Source organism: Gorilla gorilla, chromosome 5, assembly GCF_029281585.2.
Source record: "Gorilla gorilla gorilla isolate KB3781 chromosome 5, NHGRI_mGorGor1-v2.1_pri, whole genome shotgun sequence".
In the NCBI taxonomy this organism is placed as follows: domain Eukaryota; kingdom Metazoa; phylum Chordata; class Mammalia; order Primates; family Hominidae; genus Gorilla; species Gorilla gorilla.
This window is the reverse complement of record NC_073229.2, coordinates 51,426,872-51,451,465: the sequence shown is the minus strand read 5'-3', so window position 1 is coordinate 51,451,465 and position 24,594 is coordinate 51,426,872. Positions and strand designations below refer to the sequence as shown.

The 24,594-nt window shown below is 51.8% G+C and overlaps 2 protein-coding genes across 4 annotated transcripts in view; one reads left to right on the top strand and one right to left on the bottom strand.

Annotated features, from left to right (window-relative positions):
• Positions 1 to 256: 256 nt before the first annotated feature.
• Positions 257 to 14,452, top strand: UQCC2 (ubiquinol-cytochrome c reductase complex assembly factor 2). Its single transcript, XM_004043835.4, has 4 exons — positions 257 to 473; positions 10,596 to 10,670; positions 11,508 to 11,577; positions 14,270 to 14,452. The coding sequence occupies exons 1-4, from the start codon at positions 336 to 338 to the stop codon at positions 14,365 to 14,367; spliced, it is 381 nt and encodes a 126-aa protein (XP_004043883.2). The 5' UTR covers positions 257 to 335; the 3' UTR covers positions 14,368 to 14,452.
• Positions 14,453 to 15,459: 1,007 nt separating this feature from the next.
• Positions 15,460 to 24,594, bottom strand: part of ITPR3 (inositol 1,4,5-trisphosphate receptor type 3) — a 77,476-nt gene continuing 68,341 nt past the window's right edge. For all 3 annotated transcript variants that reach the window (XM_055390200.2, XM_063707524.1, XM_063707525.1), the window contains 13 exons: positions 24,449 to 24,535; positions 23,846 to 23,956; positions 23,582 to 23,774; positions 23,232 to 23,357; positions 22,603 to 22,775; positions 21,825 to 21,989; positions 20,914 to 21,106; positions 20,301 to 20,405; positions 20,092 to 20,219; positions 19,127 to 19,292; positions 18,315 to 18,475; positions 16,937 to 17,098; positions 15,460 to 16,311 (listed from right to left, as the gene is read on the bottom strand). In XM_055390200.2, the coding sequence (XP_055246175.1) occupies positions 16,243 to 16,311; positions 16,937 to 17,098; positions 18,315 to 18,475; positions 19,127 to 19,292; positions 20,092 to 20,219; positions 20,301 to 20,405; positions 20,914 to 21,106; positions 21,825 to 21,989; positions 22,603 to 22,775; positions 23,232 to 23,357; positions 23,582 to 23,774; positions 23,846 to 23,956; positions 24,449 to 24,535 (1,839 nt within the window). In that variant the 3' untranslated portion in view covers positions 15,460 to 16,242. The remainder of the gene's footprint in view (positions 16,312 to 16,936; positions 17,099 to 18,314; positions 18,476 to 19,126; positions 19,293 to 20,091; positions 20,220 to 20,300; positions 20,406 to 20,913; positions 21,107 to 21,824; positions 21,990 to 22,602; positions 22,776 to 23,231; positions 23,358 to 23,581; positions 23,775 to 23,845; positions 23,957 to 24,448; positions 24,536 to 24,594) is intronic.

Below are 24,594 nucleotides of genomic sequence, written 5' to 3'. Positions count from 1 at the left end.
TTATGCAAAACAGCGGAGGCCTCGGGGGAGGGTTTTTTAGTCTCAAGCTTGTGCAGTCATTGAAAAAGAGACGCAAAGCTTTCTCTGGGGTACTCCACGTCCGCCTTGCCCCTGGGAGCTGGACGGGTTCCAGGAGGACGAAGACTGAATTAGCTCGGCTTGCAGAGAAAGGCGAGCAGCGCCCCTACACGGAGAGTAGCGGGGCGCCTACAAAGTCGCGCATGCCCACTCCGGCCTCCCGCCCCACTCCTAAGGCAGGCGGCGAGACTTAGTGCGCAAGCGCCATCCGTCGGCGCCGACTCCTCCCCCTAAGGCGGGAACACGCGGGGCCCAAGATGGCGGCTAGCCGGTACCGGCGTTTTCTTAAGCTCTGTGAGGAATGGCCAGTGGACGAGACCAAACGGGGCCGGGACTTGGGCGCTTACCTGCGACAGCGGGTAGCACAGGCCTTTCGGGAGGGAGAGAATACTCAGGTGACCGGCGGGGAGGCGGCTGGGACGAGGGGAGGAAAGGACGAGGCAGGGGCGGGGCCAACGAGCGCGCTAGCAGGGGAATCTGCGCATGCGCGCGCCCTCTTTCCAGGCAGCACGTGAGCGCGGACCCCCTTTTTACCCCAGGGAGCTACTGATAGCGACGCCCGTTGTATTCAGCGCTCTCCCCCGGCTGCACCTTGGAATTGCCGAAGAAGCTTTTTTAAAACTCCAGATGGGCCGGGTGCGGCGGTTCACACCTATAATCCCCGCACTCTGAGAGGCCGAGGCGGGAGGATCGCTTGAGCCCAGGATGACCTCCTGGGCAACATAGTGGGACTCCGTCTCTACAAATCAAAAAACAAACAAAAACTTCAAATGCAGAATCTCTAGGGGTGGGGTCTTGACCTCAGAGTTTTAAAAGCTCTCCAGGTGATTCAAGGTGCAGAGAGAGTTGAGACCCACACCACCAGTGGCAGCTGGTGACATCCTCAGCTTTTTGCTCCCGTGTCACGGTACCATTACCTCATTATTTCGCAGTGTTGTGTACTGACTGAGCTAATCCCCAGTTAACTCTGCAGGTCCCCGCTAAGCGTTTGCGTTCTTCCTGAGCCCCTGTAAGCCTGTGCAGCAGGTTTGGGTCCTCAGCTCACGCAGCTGTGTGTGAGTAGTAGGCCTACGTTCTTGCTCTCCTCCAGGTTGGCGCTGCAGCTCTGGGATTCATTCATTCATATAGCGCGTATTTATTGAGCACCTACCGTATGCCTGGAACGGTGCTAGGGAAACAGCAGTGTTAAACAGGTGAAGTCCTGCCCGCATGAAGTTTTACATTGTAGTTCAGGACACAATAAGCAGGTAGGTGTACGTAAGACAGATAAGTACTGTGATCGATAGAAAATAGAGTAGCGTGATAAAAGGGTAATGTTATTAGTCGGGCCTTTCTGAGGAGATGACACATAGGTGAGACCTAAGGCAAGAGGATGAGCCAGCCATGTACACTTGGCGGGAAGGACATTCCAGACACTGCACATGTCCAGAGGCAGGAGGCAGATTGACATGTTTGAGGACAGAAAGAAAGCCAGAATGGCTGCAGGGTAGTAAGTAAGGTGGAGTTTGCTAAGGTGAAGGTCCAGAGCCAGGCACAGTAGGATATTATCTGCTCTGATTAGCTTTAGACCTCATTGTAAGGCCAGTGAGAAGTCACTGGGGATGTTTAGTGAGGGGACTGATGTGCCCTAATTTACTTTTTAAAAGACTATTCTGGTTGTATGTGGTGAGTGGGCTATAGGGGGCAATAACAAAAAAAAGAGGCTGGAGAGAAGCCGATTATGGTACTATAAGCGACAGATGGGGGTTTGATGAGGACGGCAGCACAGAAGATGGAAGTGGTTGGATTCAGGTTATGCGCAGGTTGAGTCAGCAGGACTTTCTGATACATGGGATGTGGGATAAAGGAAAAGAGAGGAACCAAAGATAGCACCTAGATATTTTTTGGTCTGGGCATCTAGGTCTAAGATGGTGCCATTTACTGAGGTAGGAATAGGTGAAGTGTAGGAAGAATATCTTGAGTTCGGTGTTAAGCAGGTTAAACCTGAGATGCCAAGTACACTGATTTCCAAGTGGCAATGTCAAGTAGGCAGTGCTATATTTGAGCCTGGGGCTCGGGCAAGAGACCAGAAATGAAATGAGATAATGAGATGCATATACACACAGTCTGAAGAAATGACTTGTGAAACTTGGCCAAGACTTGTTACAGAAGGAACATGGTCTTTTTTTTTTTTTTTTTTTCAGCTTAGCCCAAAACAGAGCCAAGCCAGCCCACCTAAAGGAGCAGGAGCACGCCCAGTGGCATCATTGTGACTGTACTGCTGATTGGCTGGCAGCCCAGGGAGTGTCTGGCCCAGGTTATACGATACCCAGGGCCGTCACATCATTCATGGTGGTCTTCACTGGCCCAAAGTGTAAAGATCTTTAAGGCAAGAATCTTATCTAGTCCCAATTCTACAAACCCCGTGAACTTTCTAAAGCTGTACTCCCTGCATATTTTTAGTATGAGCTTCCTGAAAATAGAGATGATGCCATTTTTATCTTTCCCTCTCTCCCCTACCAGTGTCTAGCATAGTTCTTGGCCCATAAAAAACACTCAGTAAATGTCTGAATGGATAAGTAAATAATTGGTTGTGGCTCATGAGACAAAGATAATTTGAATATAGTTTCAGATGTAGCAGAACTAGATGAAGAGAAGTTGTGAAGAGTGAGAAAGGAATATTTGTGTGTCCTGAGTGGTGAGAATTGATTTGAGAGCTTACCATGTTTGGGAAATTGCAGGATCTATGGAAGAAGGCCATAACCTGGCCTTCACCACCAAGGAGCTTACAGTTGAGCAGTCAGAGGCTCCATCCTTGGGGAGGTGAGAGAGCGTAACGTTCACTTGCTTGATTGTTAGTGTAAGAGGAGCCAGCAAAGGAGGAAAGAGTTTTCTCTTTTGGAGTTGTCATCACCTAGGGCAGTCGTTTCTGATCAGTCAAAGGCCCACACAGGTTTGAGTCCCAGCTGCAGATGCAACTCATGGCTGTGTTAGTGATTCTGTAGCAGCTGATGAATGCATTCCTGGTAGAGTGAACCAGTGCACGATGGCAGCAGGTGCATTACTCAGGACCACTGTTGCGGTACCTCATCCTAATGTCACCTGAGAATGCACTTGGCCTTAGTAAATCTTTGTGGTAATTTTTGAAGGGCGCAATTCCTTGCTGGAATTGAAAACAGTATTGTGAGTCACTCCTACTGACACCCCCAGATCATTTATAAAGACCTTGAGAAAGCAAGATGATTCTGGTAGGCTCTTCATTAAACTGGCAGCAGGAGGTGGGGCTTAGATCCAGTTGACCGACTAGTATGGAGCTCCTCCTTGGTTATGCCGGTTGCCAGAAGACAGAACTGGAGGGGAAAGTAGCTCTGCTCATGCCATCTTTCCATTCCCGTAGAGGAGAGAGGCAGTCAGTCCTCCTCAGCCTCTTGGCTTCCTTCGTCCTAATGATCACCCTGAAAGGTTCACAGCACACCTTTGCCGGCATGATCTCATTTAATCCTTAGTACAGCTGAGTGGTAGCCATTACTGTTCCCGTTTTACAGATGAGGAAACAAATCAGAAAAACAAGACAACGCACTGGGGGTTCCGTAGCCATAAGAGAAAAGCCAAGTGAGAAACAGACCCAGCCCCTCTGGCCCTAGTGTGCATCGTCTCCTGGGTGCCTGGCCTTTCCTCAGCTGCTGTTCCAAGTTATTGTTAGAACAACCTCTTATTCCATGAACGTCAAACCACTTCCTTCCCCTGGTTGCCTGTTCAAACCTTTTTGGGCCATAGATAGTTTGGGCAGCAAATGGAACTCCCTGTGTTTACCCACCTATTCTTTGCCCCAGCCACTACCAGTCCAGATGGGAAGAAAGATGGTCCTGGGTGGGACACCAGGCGGAGAAAAGCTGGGTTAACTAAAGGGCAAATCAATAATTCATACACAAAACCAGAGTACAAAAACCACTGCCTCCATTTATTCCACCTCAAATTGCCCTCTGGGGAGTCTTGTGGTCCACCCTAAACCCACCAAGTGGGGAGGTGGTGGTGGGAGCGGGAATACACGTAACTCCTCTTACACCCCATATCCTATTGTGTAGTTTTAAAAAGTCAGTGTTTATGGGCTTTGCTAATTTTGAATACAGTTTGTCTAAGAACACGTGTTTCCTACAGCGCTGAGAGCTTAATAAAAGAATTGCAACATGGGGGAAGGTGGCACAACAACTGTAATTGTTGACCTAACAACAGAGAAAGGAGCAGATCTTTCTAATGAGTTCATTAGGTGCTTCCTAAAAGATCCCGGACTGCACACCAGCACCCACTTATATAGCACAAGGTGCAACTCCGAGGGGCGTCCTAGTAGAGCTGCTGCTCTTCGCCCACCAGGGAGTTCTAACTGTATTGTATGCAAGTTTAAGTATAATAATATTGGCCCAGTTTGAAAGAAGTTAAACTTTTTCTTGGGTTTCTAATGAGGTAAATGGTATTTCCACCTTCTCAGAGGAGAATGCAAAGGTTTTTTTGATTCTGTTTTCTCAGTCATCCATTTGAGGCCTGGTCCTTGGCATTCCTCAGTGTGGCAGGGAGCTAGCTCCCAAGCCACCTGGCATATGCTGGCCACGGTGAAGCCGTCTTAACGTTGCTCACCCCCACTTGTGGGCCCCCTGAAGTTATGCTTTTGAAGAGTGTCCTAAGAACAGATTATCCTATTTTTAGTTATGTATTGAGCCCATCGAAAACCTGGAGTTGTAAGGAGAATCATCTCTAAGAGGGAATGCAAACATCTCCATCTTTTTTTCTCTCCCAATTCTGAATGGCGCCAGTGTGAGCTAGGGTAGTATTCACACCAAGGGGTGGCGTTTATCTCTGCATATGTAAAGCTGCAGTGCTCCACCTGAAGGGATACATTCTTGGCCACTTCTGGTGGGTCACTACTTTATTCAAAGATGTTTGGGGTCTGCCTGTTGCCTCCTAGACAGGTGGCAGGCAACTTTGTGAAACCTGCAGTGCCTCTGATCCTTGGTCTCAGCCTGTGTTTCCAACCTTGCCTCGCACCACCCCAACATGAGCCGCAGGCTCAGCAAGGGTGTCTTCTCATGGTCTCCCAAACTGGCCATGGTACAAGCAATTCTGATCCTTTGAGACTTAAGTGCGCTGTGGATCACTGCACCCCTACAACCGCAAAAAACCCAAACACAGAGTTTGTCAAGAATTTGGTGGCTTCCCAGGCTCTTGGAGCCCTCCCTGGGTTCCCCTTAAAAGCCCTGTCTGCCTAAAACACTCTTGTCCTGTGCCTCTTCATGCCTCATCCTCCCAGTCATTTCTGGTCCCTGTGTCACTCATGCCCAGGTTGGCACTCCTCACTCTGTGCACTGTCGCTGCAGTGAAACTCAGCCCTTTCCTGCCACACCTCCCCATCAGCACAGCCAGGTGCCCAACTCCCACCTCGGGTTTCGTGCAGCGGCCCGTGCTCCGCAGATCTGGCTCTCACTTGCATGTTGCCCCGGGCAGGGTTGGTTTCTAATTCATGTGTATCTTATCTCTGTAGTGTGCCTGCCAGCTTCTCCACAGCCGGCCTGGGTCGTCTTCTTTGTGGCCCCTCACCGTCCCCTAGTGGAGCACTCTTTCTATAGTAGGTGCTCAAGAAATACATTTTCAACTCAATTGAAGGGAATAGGCTCCCATAACAGAATGAACTCATTTCAGAAGTTCATTACCAAGTCTTGAAAACCTTTTTTTATAGATCCTCCTGGACCGAATCCAGCTCTACCTTAATTAGCAAAGCAATTTGCAACACCCTTTCCCAAAAGTGCTTATGCGTCCCTTTGTGTGACTAGAATAGGGGCCGCTGTACCAATTGCTGTCACCACCCAAAATTCAATTTGGAAAATCGAAATCAGTGCCTGCAGCACTGATGTAGATTTGTATGTATAAAAGTTTAATATGGTAAAGAGAAATTTACTGACGACTGAACAGGGGAAATGCAAAAGGAGCAAAAATAGAGCTATAAAGGACACTCGTCAGATGAACATCTATTTTATTCACATTTGGGAGCAGTGCTGAATTTTTCATAATGTCCCCACTGCTGCCTTTTCAAACCCAGCACTATTAGTCCTAAAACGTCCGTGATCTCATTAGGTGTGAATGCAAAATCAGGTAATTTAAAGCATGTATTAAGAATATTTCTAAAAATGCACCATCCATTTCATCAGAAAAACTGCATTTCAGAGCTCAGGAATGTTAGTGCTGGAGTCTGTGAATAAAGTGTAAGCTATAGGAACGTGGTGAGGCTTCTGGAATTCGACAGATGTCTCCACTGACATCCTTTTAAGTAGTAAGCATGACTTTTTTAATTGCTGAGCTTGAGTTATCTGTGGCTAGGAACCCAGCATTGACCAAGGCTTCATCACTCCTCAAGCAGTAAGAACTTGGCTAGAAATGGGCATGTCTCAAACTCCTGTCACCTCCACTGAGCTGCTTTTACAGCCTCAGTTAGACACCTTCTGACCTCAGACGGGAAACTGGATGGCAAGTCTGTTTTAGGACTCAGGTGTTTGGTTTTCTTTCTCAGATTACAACTGAGTCCAGGAATTCTGGGAACTCTCTAGGAGACTGTCTCTTTCACACAGAGGAAGTTTCAGAAGTGAGAGTGGTCGGGTGCGGTGGCTCAAGCCTGTAATCCCAGCACTTTGGGAGGCCGAGGTGGGCGGATCACAAGGTCAGGAGATCGAGACCATCCTGGCTAACACGGTGAAACCCCATCTCTACTAAAAATACAAAAAATTAGCCAGGCGTGGTAGCGAGCGCCTATAGTTCCAGCTACTTGGGAGGCTGAGGCAGGAGAATGGCATGAACCCGGGAGGCGGAGCTTGCAGTGAGCCAAGATTGTGCCACTGCACTCCAGCCTGGGCGACAGAGTGAGACTCCATCTAAAAAAAAAAAAAAAAGAAGTGAGAGTACCTGAGGGTCACTTTGCTTTTTGCACTTAGACTTTGTACACTTTGCTCTTACAGGAGCAGCACTCTGCAAGGGTGACCCGCACCCCCTGCCCCTCCTGTCTGTCCTGCTGCTCATCAGGGATGGGACTACGTGGCAAGGAAGGACAGCACCTTATACCACACCTGCTTGAGGGTGTGATACAAGGTTGCTGAGCAGCCTACTGATGACTTCTCACTGCTAGAGAAGTTGGAGCAGGAAGGGAACTTGAGTTGACAAGGTGTTTGAGGGTGGGGATCTGGTCAGAATGCAGGTTTATCAGGAAGCAGTGTTAGGAGCCCAGGAGAGAGGCAGAGGCTATGGGAGGAAGGCAGATCAGCGTGTGGACTCCTTTCCTAAGAGCTTGGTTGGGAAGGTGGTGGGGATGGTGGCAGGACGGGAAGGTCCAGATAAGCGGCCATCAGGTGAAGACCAGGTACAGCAAACAGCTGCTCTCCTGGCAGACCGTGGAGAGCTCAGTGACTGCTGAGAGCCACCAGGGTCAGTCAGAAGTGAAGCCTCAGCAGTGTTTCATCCTTCCTCACTTCCGTTTCCAGCGCCACCCTCGGCAGTGCACACCAGCCATGCTGATCCACTGGTAACATGCTGACCCATTCCCTGGGCACGGGCTCCACCTGGTCCTGTGCCTGGAGCACCCCACTCCCTTGCCGGTACATGCGCCCATCCTCAGCCACTCATTCTCCAGCACTTCCTGCCTGGCCCCGTAGGCCCATAGCACCTTGTACATGCCCCTTCATTCCACTCCCACCAGGTGGTTCTGAACTGTTCTGTCCTTTCCCCTCTTATTTTATGAGACAGGGGCCTGTGTTTACTACAACTCTTTACTACTAATAACTGTGAGAAAAACTGATCACTCACATTTATCGGTGTTCCAGGCCCGGAATTCAGAGCAGCCCAAGCATTACCTCATTTATCCTCACACCACCCTGGGAAGTAGGGGCTATTATTATATTTTCTTTTAAAAGAAAGGTTAAGTTGGCCAGTATGCTTTAAAAATGTTCAGTGCATGAAAGACAAAGGCCGAGGAACGGTCCCGGATTAAAGGAGACTAAAAGATACATGACTGTTAAATGCAGCAGGACATCCTGTTTTTCCATAGATTATTATTGAGACAATTGACAGAATTGGAATATGGACTGTGCATTAGATAATAGTGTTGTATCGATGTTAAGTGGCCTGAATTTGATCATTGAACTGTGGTTATATAAGAGAATGTTCTTGTTCTTAGGAAATGCACACTGAAATATTATGGGGTGAAGGGGCATTATGCTCCTACTTTCAAGTGGGTCAGAAGAAAGATATGTATGTACAGATACAGAGAAAGATAAACTGTGGCAACTTTTTTTTTTTTTAAGTGTATTTCATGGGGGAAGAGTGAATGATTTGCCTGACATCACATAGCTGATAAGGGATGGTGCCAGGGGTCAACCCAGGCAGTTTGACTCCCCTGCTCCCTACAGCTTTGGAGATACTCATTCACCCAAGCGTCCCCTGCTCATAGATGGGCCAATCATGCTATAGGGTCTCGATGAATGTCTGTTAAATTTATAAGTGAGCGCACTTTGGGAGGCCGAGGTGGGCAAATTACAAGGTCAGGAGTTCGAGACCAGCCTGGCCAACATGGTGAAAGCCTGTCTCTGCTAAAAATACACAAAATTAGCTGGGCGTAGTGGTGGGTACCTGTAATCCCAGCTACTTGGGAGGCTGAAGCAGGAGAATCACTTGAACCCAGGAGGGGAGTTTGCAGTGAGCCGAGATCACGCCATTGCACTCCAGCGTTAGCTCTTGGCTGTGCGTGCCCTGCTGAAGAAATGTTCCAGGTGTGTTCGCCCAGATGTGTGCAGAATTCCATTCTAACGGGACTTTCCCCGGACAAGCTGACCAGCAGCAGGGAGACCCCAGCCTCGTATTTTCCATTCATTCTGTCCACTCAGATAATGACTTTATTATTCAGCAAACGCTGGCCACCTCCTCAGGCCATAATCCTTCCTCTTCTGATGTATCTGGCTGTACATTCTCATGATGAGTAGCCTGAACGCAGGAATGGGTCAGGTAGAACTAAATGATGGATTGTCTTTTTTGTTTGCTGTAAAGTAGGGACCTCATTTGACATGCACAGAGAGGCAGCAGTGGAGCTGCCTATTAAACCACTTTACTACTGATTTATTTATGCTCTGCCTTCTCCAAGGAAGGATTTAAGTTAGGAAAAAATCCATCATTTGAATTCTGGGGGAAAAAATATAAAAGAGAAAGTTTTGTTCTGGGGAGCTTTTCAAAATTCTTGGCAGAAAAATGTGAAGAACTATACATAAATAATAGCAAGGACAGAGTAAAGGGAAAGTTAGAAGAGGTGCAAGGGAAAAGACCACGCCTCTGTATGCTGCCTGTCTTCCTGAGAAGGTCCAGCAGGGGCACTGCTGTCTCTGGCACCAGAGAATTGACTTACATCACCCTTTCTATGGCAAGGCCTCAGTGTTCTGGGCCATCTCCTTTCTAGCAGGACCTAACTGTGGTCCTGGCTTGGTTCTCCTCAGTTTACACATTTTATCTTAAATGTTGCCTTCTTCATGTTTCTTTCCTTGTAGAGTTTCAGCCGCTCCCCACTTATCATAGATGAGAACTCAGATGATTTTTTTTTTTTTTTGCCTTTGCTAAAAGAATCTGTTGGTCTGAGGCCGGGCATGGTGGCTCATGCCTGTAGCCCCAACACTCTGGGAGGCTGAGGCAGGTGGATCGCTTGAGGTCAGGAATTCGAAACCGGCCTGGCCAGCATGGTGAAATCCTGTCTCTACTAAAAAATACAAAAATTAGCTGGGTGTGGTGGCACATGCCTTTAATCCCAATTACTCAGGAGGCTGAGGCTGGAGAATTGCTTGAACCCAGGAGGCGGAGGTTGCAGTGAGCCAAGATTGCGCCACTGCACTCCAGCCTGGGCAATAGAGTGAGACTCTGTCTCAAAAAAAAGAAAAGAATCTACTGGTCTGGCCTGAAGCATCCCACAGGATTCCTGCCTCCTCTTCCTTGCTGACGGCATCTCCTCCCCCAGGAAGGCCTGCCCTTCTCCCTTCTGCTTGCTGACCTTCTGCTTGCTGACCTGCTGTGCTTCCTTCAGAACCTAGCACTGTCTCACTTCCATCATGCACTGACCACTTGAGCATGCGGGGACTCCCCCACTGAGTCCCTGTAGCCCACTCTGCCCAGCACCCCCTTTGTTAGGCACGCCTTTCCAACCTTACATTTCTATTGTGGTATCTCCCACTGCAGCTGGTGTCGTGGCTCACAAGTCACAGATGCTCAGCAAATGCTTGTTTGCTGATTAATTGATCTGATTTTTCTGTAGGTTGGGGAGTTGATGAGGCAGAGCTATGCCTCCAAAAAGTAGTTTCTAATAGCAGAGCTGTAGTCCAGGTTTGCTTCCCGCAGAGTGGAGAAGCCAGTGCTAGCTGCAGGCCTGCTTCATGTGAACGCTTTATTAAGTATGGTCTTTCCTCAAGGTACACACACTGTGGGAGGCAGGACTCCTTTGCTCACCTCCTTTGGGGTTCTTTGCTTTTCAGGTTGCAGAGCCTGAGGCCTGTGATCAGATGTACGAGAGCTTAGCGCGACTCCATTCAAACTACTACAAACACAAGGTGAGTGGGCCACAGTCTTTTATATACCCAGCTTTCTGATGGGACAACTAATAAGAATGAGTGAAAATCTGTAGGTAATGTTTTGTAAAGACTTGGCTTTGCTGCGTTCAAATGAAACCAGTAATTTCAACCAAGCCAACAGAGGTGCCTGGTAGAGGCTTTTAGGCCACCTAAATAAAAGCTATTTAAAATTGTGAATATAGGGAATAGGGAAGAAACAAAACCAATTATGAATAGAAGCCATGTATTTGATATGCCAGTTTGTGCTTCTGGGAATGTCTGACAGCCATTGGATTTATACCTATTTTCCCATCCACTCTGACGGAACTGACACCTCCCCACATTCTGGTGATAAAGTTGGGATGATTGGGAAAGTGCCCTCCTTTTATGGAGCTGGGCCCAACATGATTACTGTCAAATTCCATTTAGAGTGGTTTTTCCCATACTTGAAAAATATGCTCATTAACTCCACAAACATTTGTGGCCATATGCCTATGTGGAAAATTGATTTTTTCTAAATCCTCCCTGCTAACATGTGATCCATGAGCAGCAGCATGGGCATCACCTGGGAACTGGTTAGAAATGCAGAATCAGGGGCCCCACCCATACCTGCGTTTTCCAGGGAGGACTCATGGGTACATTATAGTTGGAGCTGCCTCCTGGAGACTGTACTGGTTCTTGCGAGGCCAAGTCTTGACCTCGAGGTGGCGCTGCTCTTCTCCTTGCTAGGCCTCCTGGCCTCTGGTTGCCCAGGGCCCAGGTGAAATGCAGTTAGAGAGCAGGGCTTGTGTGTTGATCTCTCCCCTCCCTTCACTTCCTTTCTGCCCCGGTGACCAGTACCCTCGCCCCAGAGACACCAGCTTCAGTGGCCTGTCATTGGAAGAGTACAAGCTGATCCTGTCCACAGGTAATGAAAGCACAGCTGCCTTTTCTCATTGGTTTGCAAATGATTCTGAGTTTGAGTGGCCAAGGGGAATTGTCTAAGAAGACAGCTTTGCTTGATGGAAAGTCTTGTAGAACAGCCCAGAGGAAATTCTGAAGCTACAGGGCTCATGCATTTTGACCATATACTGTGGAGAAGGTCAAAGGCGTTATTTAAAAAAGAAAATCTATCTTTAGGGCTTTTAAAGTCAAGGCTGGGCATCAGGGAACAGAGGAATACATATTTGCCAAATGGAAGTAGTTGAAATCAGGATGGAAGGAAAATAATTTTATTTTTATGGTCTTAAGAGGGCTTTATAAACAATGAAGGTTTTAATTAAAACAAAAAGCCATTCAATAAACGTGTTTGGGGATATCCGCCTAAGAGTTATGTGACCCAGGGGACGTGGTCTGTGGGTTAGATATGAGTTTAACTAGGTATGTTTTAGAGTCATTGATAGACTCTGATTATCAAGAAAGGAAACATCCTGCCAAGCCCGTCCTTTCCTTACTTCCCTATCTCCATTGTCTCTAAGGAGGGGGGCCGGAGAGCCAGGGATGAAGTAGGCAGGTACTGGAAAATTACTATTTTTGTTGCCAAGTATATTATATACAAAAATAGGTTAACCTTTTCTGGGAGGACATGGCCCTGACACATTTCCTTCTGGTATTCTAGAAATATGTCTTTCCTCTTCTTCTGGCAGCCTTCAGCAACTTAAGTTTTGAGGATTTGGGCTTCTAGAAAACTCTCTTCTGAGATTAAAACCTGGTGGTGTCACCTGCTATTACATGTCAACTCTAACCGTATTTTTATTCCAGTACTCTCTGGGAAACTGTGGTGAAGATATTTTGGCCAGGCAGAATCACTTTATTGACAATTTTTTTTAATGTGTAAATTTACTCCTATATCCCTGGGTCAGTGTAATTAGCAGCATTGATGCACACTATTGTGAGGGCCCTGGACAGTTTGAGCAAAGTTTGCACTTGAAGTGAGGGCGGAAGTAGGTTCCAGAGGCCCTGCCTCCGCCCTCTGTTTTGTTCACCTCAGGGCAGCCTCTGCAAGTGGAAAACAGGCAGCAACGAAGGCTGGGAGATAGTCCCGCCATTGGTCCGCGCTGCAGCTTGTTCTGGCTGCGAGTTTAGTTCAGGAAATTTGCTGAGAATTTGTTTTCACAGCAAGCCTCATATTTTTGTTGCAAATTGTGTGGCGTAAGCTTACCAAATGTTTCCTCTGACAGGACAAGAAAAGACCTGCAGCACCTTGTAGTGAGAGGCTTTGAGGGCCTGGCAAGTCTGAAATGTGCTGTGTTCTGGGTTATGTGTGTGTCCACCCTGGGATTGGGGTCATGGAAAGCGCCTAAGGGAGGCCTCAGTGTCCACCTGGACATTGGAAACATGGACTTCTGGAAAAGCTCCAGAGCAGGGGCTTTTTTCTGTTACCTTTTTTGGTCAGAAAAGATACTCTTTTTTTCTCCAGTAGTTTTGTTAACATGAAAATTTAGGCTGGTAAAGCAAAACAATATTATAAGAATATATAAAATTTAACATGCACGTAAAATTAGATTTCATGGAACATTAGCCCTAGAGACTTTACACAAATGGTTCCGTACTGGGGGGATGGTTTTGCCCCCCAGGGGACATGTGGCAATGTCTGGAGACATTTTTAGTTGTCACAACTGGTGGTGCGGGCAGCGGTGCTACTGGCATTAGTGGGTAGAGGCCAGGATGCTTTGAAACAGCCCTCAGTGATGCACAGGCCAGCCCAAGACGAAAAATTATCTGGCCCAAAGTGTTGGTAGTGCCAAGGCCAAGAAACCCTGCTTTGGTTCCTGGGTGTAGGGACGTGTATTTTCTTAAACAAGAGCCCCTCCCGCCTGCATTATGGTGGATGATGGCTGCCTTTTCATTGAGTGCGGGCTGTGTGCCAAGCGAGTTACTTCCATGATTTTCTTTAATCCTTACAACTTTTGAGGTACATGTGTTTTTTTTTTCTTTCTTTTTCACCTGTCCCCAAGTTGTCTGCAGATGTGTGTTTTTATCTTCATTTTACAGATGAGGAACCCGAAGTGTAGAGGGTTAAGTAATTTGCTTGAGGGGACCCAGAGTGGGAGATGATGGGCTCGGATTCAGGCCCAAGGCCATCCCCCTCCCAGTGCCTGCTCAACTCCACAGCATGTGCTGAGTCCACACACCAGGATTCAAATCCCTGCTCCACTTCCCAGCTGTGCAACCTGAGCAAGTTACTTCACTGCCTCCTGCCTCAATTTCCACACCTGAAAATTGGGGACAGGAAGGGCTGTGTGGAGCAGGCCAAATTTTGCGATGAAGCATCTGGGTCTGTGGGTTGCACAGCGGACAGCGCAGGGCCATTTCTTTGCCCTCATATGGAGCAGGGCAACGAGCAGCACACCCTGCTTTGATGCCGAGGGTGAGGAGAGGGCAGGAGACCACTGAGAGCGTGCTGGGCACAGAGTCTGGCACACAGTGCTCAGTCACAGCAAGCGGTCACTTCTGTTACCTGTTTGATCTGCTCTTTAGGAGCTGGGTCTCCACCTTTTTCAGGAACACGCTGTGTGAAAAGCAAGCCATGCTTGTGTCGGGAAAGCCCAGTGGGTCCAATCTATGTCATCAAGTTTTAGACTTCAGTCCCTCTCTCTTTTTGTCTTCCCCTTTTGCAGACACCTTGGAAGAGCTTAAGGAAATAGATAAAGGCATGTGGAAGAAACTGCAGGAGAAGTTTGCCCCCAAGGGTCCTGAGGAGGATCATAAGGCCTGAGCTCAGGCCTTACCTCGTGCACATACCTAGGTGTGGAGTCTTGTACATTGCCATCGTCAATAAAACTGCCCCAGTTTCCCCCTGACCTTACGGTTTGGGAATCTCCTCTAGCTTTCCCAGAAAGGAAGCCCTTGCTGCTCTAAAGAAAGTTTCAGCCTGAGAAGGGATGGTGATTGAGCTATCTGCTGTGACTGCTGCTCAGGGTAGGGAAATCTCCTGGGGAGAGGAAATGCAGGTTTCCCTCTGGGCCTGATGAGGGTAATGGGGCCTCGGCACAAGGTGCTTCCTGCATTGCCACGGGAGCCCCCGCCCCTCTGGCAGGGGTCTGGTGTCTCCTGGCAAGATACTCAGGCTCCCTTTTGTTGTAGGAGCTCCTGGGAGGAAGCCAAAAATAGCAGTAAATACTGAAAAGGGCATCCTGTTGCAAACAGAAAGCAGCAGAGAGGTGTGAGGCCGAGAGAGGCAAAAAGGCTGCTTGGCCCTCATCCCCACTGACTCAGAGAAGGATGGACCTTAGGCCTCTGTCCCTGACCTTGCAAAAACCCACATTGCCCAGTTGGCTTAAGGGACAGGGAAGCTATAGACAGGCCTTGGCCAGGCGGGGCCTCAGCTGCAGTTGGCTTCAGCACTGTGGGCAGGTTCTGTAGGTGGCCACAAGTCAGAGGCCCTGCTGGCTGAGGACACACACAGGGTCACCTCGTTATTCCATGGAACCTTGGCTCTTACTGATATTGAGCATCCTTCTGTCTGGAACCGTGAGGGACAGGGCTGGGCCCACAACGCCCCTGATGGGTACAAAGTGGAAGTGGGTTCTTAACCTCGTCTGTGTCTAGACTCCTCAGGATGTTCTGAAATGCATAAAATAAAATCGACAGGACTGCCGTAGAAACCAGTTATGCCGAAATGCAGTTCTGGGTAGGCAAATCTCAGGGGAGGACCCCTGAGACAGGATGTCACTCAGCGCATCTCCTGAGAGCCTGAGGAGAGGCCAGGCCAGCAGGGAGGGGCTCTTGTTCCTGTCTTCCGCCAGTGTGTTCTGTTAATCCCCACAGCCCCTGGGGGAGTGCAGGAAACACATCCCTTTTTAACGGATTAGATTTCTATTAATTTATTTAAGGCAATTAACATATTAGTTCTCAGGCCAAAGGATTTGTAAAACATTACACCAAAAGGAGAAAAACAAGCAGTCATGAAACAGCCACGCAAGCGCAGCTCAGCCCTTGTTGCCTGGGCATACAACTCTTCCCCAGGAAGCCTGGGAAGAGGCAGGTTCTGGGAGCAAGATTGTCCATCATGGAGTCACCAGGCCACCTGGAGCCATGCCGGGGGTGGCATGGACACGACAGTGAGGTCTGCACTGGCTACAGCAGATCTGAGGCACGGAGGGAGCTGCACAGCCATGGGCAGGGCTGAGCACAGCACCCTTGAAATAAGTTAAATAACAAAGGCCTAAAATCACTAGTAACAGCATAACTGCCACCTCCCCCAGAGGCCGGCAGCCGCCAAAATGTAGTGCTTGGAGTTAAAGGGGTGACCCCACTCTTAACTACCCACAAGGAGGACTACAAAGAGTTGTCAGTTATTGCTTTAAGGAACAAAGGTCTCTAGGTAGGATTTATCTTCTGCTAAGGCATTAAGGTAAACTGAGTCCCAGTGAACTTTCAAGTCTTTTTAAGGGCTCTAAGCAGGACTGTCAGCTCTGAGGCTCCCCCTCCATGCTCTTCAAAGCCTGGGTGGGTGTCAGGGTGTCTGGCAGAGTAGGAGTGGAGGCTGGCCAGCTGGCTGGGCCACCCAACCCGAGGGAGGGGGCAGTGTTCTTCCCAGTCGCAGTGTCCAGTGATGAGCATCCCCTGTTGGGGCTTTTGGTGGCTCTCCTCAGCGGCTAATGCAGTTCTGGACATCCACAAAGCCTAGGCGTTGCCTGCGTTTCCGCTGCTCCGTCATCTAGGGTTAAGCAGATGCCAACAGGCCTGGTCAGGCCGCCTGGCACCTTCCCTCCATGGGTGCTGTGGAAGAGCTTGGCACCATCTTCCCCTGTGGGCCCAGCTGCTATGCAGCACTGGCGGCGGGCCAGGGCCCCTCGGGGTGCTTTAAGGATGTCGATGTCAGCACCAAACCCTTGTTCTCAATTAGTGTGTCACAAACCCTGGATTTGATGCAGCTGGGAAACCAGCCCACTAACAGAGGCTGCCTCATCTTCATGCAGGCACTGCCAGATGCAGAAGAGGATGTCTAGGCAAGAGGGCCTTAAACTCCCCCATGTCCAGTGATGGGGATCCCCTCAAAGGACCTACCTGGCAGCTGTCAGAGGAAGGGGATGAGAGACAGAGGGCCCCACCACCCTGTACTAAAGTTTCCACTTGGCCTTGTCTTTAGCGGCCCGGGGCAGGGGTTGTCAACCCCAGTCTGACTTGCCATGCAGGGGAGAGTGGGTTTGGCACCTGCCTTCTCATCCAGGCCCAGGGCCAGAGGCCAGTGGGGAAGAGGGTGGGTCAGGAAGGATGAAGGCAGGCAGGGACTGCCCAGGGATAGAACCCAGGGTGGGCCTGGGATCAGGCAGGGTGCACACCTGCTCCTTGAGCTCGTTGAGCTGGGCAGTGAGGTGGGACACCAGCTTCATGGTGGAGTTGAGCTTGTCCTGGAGAATCCGAATCTCATTCTGCTCCCCCTCGCCCTCGTTGCTGACAAGGGACATGGCCCGCATCCGGGGGAACCAGTCCAGGTTCTTGTTCTGAAAAACATCACCAGTGGGTTAAGCAGGCGTGGGACCGGCCTAGAAAGGCCTCATTTAGAAAAACAGTAATGTGGGGGGAGGCTTCTGCCACACCCTTGACAAAATTACTCGTCAGGGATGTGTCATGGGAAAATCTGAATTGACCTGGTCCTCCCTGGGGCCAGAGTGAGCTGGCAGTCAACTCTCTGTCAACCCTCTGCCACCGAGACAGGCCGACTTCCGTTAGGCAGCGTCGGCAGCTGAGTTTGAGTCCTTTGCTGGTATCAGCACCATCTGTTTACTCTCATAACACCCCCTGAGAGGTGGAGGAAGGCCTCTGCACCCAGACAGACCCTGGATCTCCTTCCTTCCTTCCTCCCGCCCGCCTGCCTGACAAGCACGCCCCACGCCCCACGCCCCGGGAAGACGCGAGTCAGACAGATGGCAAATTGAGGGATCGGGAGGCTCCGCTGAGGAGAGCTGGCATCTGACACGTGTCTGGGAGGCAAAGCCACGTTTCCCAGGACAGAGGAGTTGGGGAGGAGGGGGCACCAAGCAATTCTCAGCTTCCTTGTAGTAAGCTGTGAATTCTCAGACCAACAGATAAACCTGTACACAAAGATCAGTTTGAAATACAGACTAAACGATAAATAATTCCTTCTTTATGATTCATTGCCTTCACTCCATTATTACAGAAATTGGACAGATGACATTTGATTTCTCTAAGTGATTTTTTCCAGGCTACCCTTCAGCCCAGGATCATCTAATTCAGACTTTTTAGGAAGCAGCCTGCCTTCCCACCGAGCTAGAAAACACTCCCTGAGAGCGGCCCACAGATCACTGGCCACGGGCAGGGTCTCCCCAACTCCACCCCTCCTCAGCATCACTGCACGACAGGCCCAGGGATACCACACGTGTTCTTCGGGGCTGATGGGTTTGCTGTGGGATTTTTCCTGATACCCAAAAGCGTGAGGAGGCCCCTCTGCAGCAGCGGGCTTCCGTGCAGCCCAGAGCTGCTTCCAGCTGCTGCTCCTCGCCCTGCTGACCTTTCAACAAGTGTCTGCAGCTGTCCGAGCCCCTCCGCCTGGCCTCCTAGGGCCAACAGTCAGATAGGGCCACTCCTCTCCAGGGCCCAGGGTACTCAGAAGCTAAAACCATGAGGCCTCTGGTGCACAGTGATGACTCTAGAATGGCTGGTTTGGGCCCACAGGCCCGGCACAGCCCCTGCTCACACCTTGATCATCTGGGCCACGTAGCTCTCAGGGCCCGTGTAGTCGGTCTTGTTCTTCACGCGGACCAGCACAATGAAGTACAAGTAGTTCCACATGTTGTGCTCCAGCTTGATGTGTTCCTCAAATGACACTGTCTTGTTATCAAACTTGTCCCTCTCCAGACCTGAGGGTGCAGAGGGCGGGAATGAAACCATCAGCCTTCAAGAGCCACTGCAGGGTCACCTGCTGGAGGGGACCCAGCTTCCGGGGGTTGGAGGCATTTGTTCTCGGGATGAGCGCTTCTAACAGCTCAGTCTGGGCTATTTGGGTCACTTCTATTTAAAGCAGCAGCCACTTAGTGGAGATCCTGCCCTGCCGCAGCTGCAGCCCTCCCGCAGCGGCAACCGAGGACTCTAGGAGTAAACGCGAGAATTTCTCAAACTCAGGGGAAGCCCGAATGGCTGAATGAGCGAGGTCCTACAGGCCATACAGGTGACACCTGCCTGAGCCCGAGGTGGCTGGTGAGGGGACTAGCACTTCATTTCAGGGGTAGGAAAAGCACTGGACTGAGACCAGAAGCTCCAGACACTGACTGGGCTCATGTCCTCACCTAGAAACCCCAAGGGTTTACAGGGATGGGCCTGTCTCACTCCTTTCTGACTCCAAGTTCAGGCAGGGTCATGTTCTCCCCAGTTCTGGGATGAGCAAATGCATCAAATCATCAGCCCCAGGCCAGGGTTCCCCAGGGCAGGAAGGGCCAAACCGCCACTGCCACTGGCATCAGATGATGTTCCAGCCCCGCTGCAGCCTCCACAGAGCAGGAAGCAACCCTCACCACAGATGAAGCATGTCGTCTTAAGAATCTCCTCCTTCTTCTGCTTCTCACTACGCAGGTCAGCAAAGGTGTCGATGATTACCCCAAAGATGAGGTTCAGCACAATGATGATGACGATGAAGAAGAACAGGAGGTCATAGACCACTCTGGCTGGGAAGAGAGACTCCTGCAGGGGATGAGGCAGGGAGGCTGGGCCCGGTGGTCCCCACATTCACCGGGGCAAGATGGGACTCAGGTTGGGGCCAGGGCTGTGATATTGGGGACCCAGCCCCTAGCAGAAGGAAATGAGGGCCTCTGGCTTGGGGGCCATCAGATGGCAGAGTGGACCCAACCTGGCTCCACAGAGCAAGAATTGCAAGCAGAAGCCCTGAGTTTGGGTTAGGAAAGCGTGGACTCAGGACACGCCGGGGTGAAGGCCTGCAGAAGGAGTCTGGCGGGGAGGTAGGGCTACGAGTCTTGGTGTGTCTCTGCCCCTAACATTGGTGAGGGAAAGAGGCAGCTCTGAACACCTCTGCCCACCCTCAGGACGCCTGGCCTCACACATTCCAGAAACCCTCTGTCTGGCCAGGGAGGCGGCCTCTCACTCCCAAGCAACAGGGGAAGGCCTGACATTTGGGAATGTGGCTGCCCAAGCCAAATCATGAGGCCTCCTGATAAAGCTGACTCAGCTCCGCCCTCTGCCCGCCTGCTGTGGGCTAGGAAAGCCAGTGGTCACCATCCCTAGCCCTGGGGCGAAGTTTGGTTGCCAAAGTCTTTCCTTATGGAATGGGAGGGTGAGGGGGCAGCTAAGCAGTAATATCATGGAATTGGCCAGGTGTGGAAAGCAGGGAAGAGTGGATACAAGTTCGGGGGAGGGGGTTCAACCCTGAATATCTGATGTGAGGCCAAGGACAGGACTCTCCACAGTTGCTGATCTGGACAGTGGCTTGGGCCCCACAGGTTTGGGAGTGGGCAGGAGTGCTCACATCTTTGGAGGGCTTGCGGAGAATGTCGCCCACGCCACCACCATTGCGTAGCCCATGGTTCATGACAGTGACGATGCACATCAACAGAGTGTCACAGGCCCGCTCTGTGCTGTCCAGCTCCCTGTCCTCTGCAAGCGGAGAGTGTGCTGAGGCCCGGGTTGCCTGCTCCCCTTACCCCACACAGACTCCTGCACACACACCACCCTCACCTTCCAGGACCTCAGGCACCGAGACCCCTGAGACACAGTCCATCTTGTCCCCACTGCAGGTGTCCACAAATGCAGCAGCTCCATGTGGCATCCCCAGGGGGCTGGCTGGAGGGGATATGGATGAGATCATCAGGAGGTCCAGTGCCTGGCCTTATCATCCCCTGGCTCTGTCCCCAGTGTCACATTCTCCAGGAAACCTTCCCTGGTCCTAGATCGCCAGCCCTCCACTGTCCAGCCACAGTGAAGGGTCATCACGCCTCTGCCCCCGACTGGGTTGCACACTAAGGGCAGGGAGGGGTCTCTGTACCCCTAGGCCTGGCACACGGGCAGTTTCTGCAAATACTGGGTTTAACATGAATGACAGTTCAAGGGACTCCAGCCCTCAAGCAAGGGGTTCCTTAGGGGCCAGAGACCCAAGGCTCTCCCACCCACTCAGTGTGTTCCAGAAAAGAGCGAGGCAGACTGGTGTTAGCTAGATGTCCCCAGAAGCCAAGAGGAGAAGCAGACGGGAGCCTGGTGACGTAAGCACTGCAGGTCCTGGTCCTGACGCCAGACATTTGTGAGACCCAACCTCATTCCCCACAACCTGCCCAGGAGAGGAAGCCTCCAAGACCTGTGGAGTGGTTGTTGGGCAGCCGGTCGACCTCGAGAATGAAGTCATCCTTGAGGAAGAGGAAGCCGACGATGGAGAAGAGGTAGACCAGGATGAGGGCCAGCAGGGCTGTCAGCAGGATGGAGCGGCCATTGCGGGTCACACTCTTGATGACGTTGAACAGCGTCTCCTCGCGGTAGATGAGGTCAAAGAGCTGCAGGATGGGGTTGAGATAGGGATGGCACCTTGAGGGGCTGGGCCGGCCACTCTCACTGGGGCTGCCACTGGAACCCTGAGGGCTGTCTGGGCTCCAGACAGTTTCCCAAGGCTCCTCCAGGGAGGTCTGCACTTAGTCGTATCCAAGCTGGGTGGGCCTGTCAGGGGAGCTTCTCGAGAAACCTGGAATTCTAAGGTCACAGAAAGGGAGTGGCCCAGGGGAAGGCACGAGGGGTGAAACGGGTGGCTGAATACCAGCCAACTCTTAAAATGTACTTGCTGCATGCCAGGAAACAGTGTAAGTGCTTTCCATGCATTAGCTCATTTCATCTCACAATTATTTTAGAATGCAGGGGCTGTTGTTATCCCCATTTTACAGGTGAGGAAACTGAGGCATGGGGCAGTTAAGAAACTTGCCCAGTTACACAGCTAGTAGTAGCCCAGCTGAGATGCAAACCCCTGGTCCAGCTCCAGAGTCCAGGCTTGAACCACCACTGTACAGGAGAAAGGGGTCAGATGGCCACCAGGAGTGGCCATCAGGGCCTTGAAGGCCAGGCTTGGGTCAGGCAGAGGAAGACTCTGAAATTTCACTGCTCCCAGCCCAGCAGCAAAAGGACTGGACAGAGAGACTGGTGCCGGGGAAGTGCCAACAACTCATGGGAAGCCCCAACCACCCCATGCCCCCATCCGGCCCCAGCCCACCCAGAAGGCCTCACCAGGATGCTGTAGAACAGCTCATGAGCAAAGAGGCCCAGGACACTGGTCAGGATGTAGCCCACGTGGTAGAGGAATTCCATGTCCATGACCATGGCCTTATAGCCCCGGATGAAGGTGCCACGGTTGCCCACGAAGCTCACCACAAACACGATCTTGTTGGTCAGCTGGGGGCGAGTGCAAGGCATGAGAGTCAGCACCCTACCACCTATGCTGAATCTGCACACATGCCCCCCAGCTCAGAGCCTGGGAGGCATGGCATTAATGAAATTGCTTCCAGAAATGCATCTAGGCGCCTGGGACTCAGAATACAGAGGCAGCCCCTTGGGTCCTCAGTTCCAGGAAGACAGTGAGGTACAGGCAAAGGAGGATGAGGACAAAGACCACTGACAGGGTGTATCAGGGAAAGGTATTCCTTGCTCAAAGCACTTTATTTCCATCTGTCAGGAGACTGTCATTATGTATTAATCTTCACGTCTGCTGCGTAGCAGTGCCTCTGGGCAGTGCACAGCCCGCACAGTGTGCACAGCCACCCTGACCCTGTTGCTCCAAAGGGACTCTTGAATTTCTGTCTCTGAGTGCCAGCTGCCCTCAGGTGTTGAGGGAAAGGAAGAAGGTACAGAACAGTCCCTGCCACTGGTCTATAAGGAACTTGGGAGCCCAACAGAGAGGAGGGGATGGGACAGAGCAGTGGCTCCTGGAAGCAGCAGGCCAGCTTGCCGTCTGAATGCACAGTGAGCATGAGCTTGTTTGGGAATGGGGGCTCCCTCTGGCACTCACATTGAGGGCACCCAGGATGTTGAGTGTGGGCCCGATGCCCAGATAGTAGATGGAGCGCAGGATGAGCGCCACGATGAGGGGGCGGATGCTGTAGCGCTTGGTGAACAGGGCCGTGATGGAGAAGCAGATGAGGATCCAGAAGAGCAATGAGATGAGAGGGGAGTCCAGCACGCCTGGGGGCCAGGGGCAGGGTGAGCAGGGCTCCCTCAAGCCCACCACAGCCCCAGAGCAGGTCCAACAGGTGCCGAAAAGCCACCTTCTCCTGGCCGCCTTCCCGGTTAAGTTCCTGGTGCCTGGTTTTAGCCTCCTCCATTACACCTGCCTCTCAGGCCTAAGCGGGAGGCCCTGTCCGGCTGCGGCTACCAGGTCTTGTTTCTGGCTGACACATCTGTGCGTGTGCACGTGCCTGCATGCGCCATCTCCCATGAGGTCAAAGACCCTGACCATCCCCTTTGACCGCACCTGTGTCTCCATGATGGGGCGAGAGCCCACAGGATGGCGCAGGGGGTGCTTCTGCACACTCTGCATCTGGTCCCCTCAGAGGCCAGCTGGCCTCAAGGCTCTGCCCCAACCCAGGGAGGAAGCATGGCAGGGCCCGGGGAACCTGCCGGCCAGCCCTGTGTTCTCACCTGTGGACGCACCCTCCATGTAAGGGTAGAAGAAGGCAATGATGATGTTGATAAACACGGCCAGGTTGAAGGAGATGCTGCCCCACAGGGTCATGCGGCGGGAGAACCAGTAGATCAGCGGCATGCCTGAAGAGGAGGGCAACGGTGAGCTGCTGGAGGGCCCTGGTGAGCACCCCCTGCCCCTTGCATGTGGGGCCCCACTCAGGAGGAAGCCACACATGGAAGAGCCCTTCCTTGGGGTGAGGCGGGGGTGGGCGCAGGGCACCCACAGGCAGGCAAAGGAGGCCGTTATAACAGGGCATCAGTGAGCAGCTCCAGACCGCCCCACCCTCCCGCCCGTGGGTCCTCACTGCGGAGCTTGCGCTGCCACTCCATCTCGTTGTGCAGGAAGGAGGACTGGTCGAAGAAGTCGCTCACTTTGCTGCCCTGCTCGTCCTGCTCAGTAGTGGTGAAGAGCCGGTGCTTGGTTTCCTCCGTCAGGAACTGGCAGATGCCGGGCACTGGGAACACGATCTGCTCCATGCTGCGGTCCTGCCGCACAATCTGAGCACACACAGCACATGGTCACGCCCGGCGCAGGCTCCCACGCCCGCCCCTGCTGCCCACAGGCCCACCTCGATCTGGGACGTGTGGTTCTCGTAGTAGGCCAGGGGGTCTTCCTCCTCCTCCTGTGCTGGCACTGAGGACTTGAGCATCTGTGACAGCTGCTTGTTGTTGAGGCTGAGCTGGAGGTGGGGAGGGCGCGGAGGTCAGGCCCCAGCCTCCACATCCAGGCTGGCACTCAGCCCCCACCCTCCCAGGCCTTCGCCTAGCTCTGAACTACACTTCAGCGAGTGTCCCCGCCAAGCCAGAGCAGGCCAAGCCCAGCCCACCTAGGACTGAGCCTTGAGAACCTGGTGCCAAAGGGAGGGGAGTGGGAGAGCCATGACCAGAGAATCCCAGAGGATAGCGGGGGCCTCCTCAGTCCTGCCCAAGTGTAGCCCGGGTCCTGCTTGAAGCTTCCAGACCCACCCTAGACCCACCTGAGCCTTACTTCCATTTCTGTCTGGGTTTCACCCCCGGCTGCCAGTCCCAATCAGCCCCCTGAGCTGTACCCCCAAATTCTAGCCTGGCTCATATTCTAGGGCCTCACTCTGTTCCAGGCCACGCCCTTGGGTCAAGTGTCCTCCCTGGGTTCCAGGCCCCACCCCCACCCCAGTCTCGGGGCCAGCACCCACCATGGAAGAGATACCCTCGGCCTCCTCCTCTTGAATGCGCTTCACCGGCTTCAGCAGGTGCTGCAGCTGTTTATTGTGCCTGGAGAGCTGAGGGAAATAGCACAGTCACCAGGGCGTGGTGGCTGGGGGACATGGTGGCTGGGGGG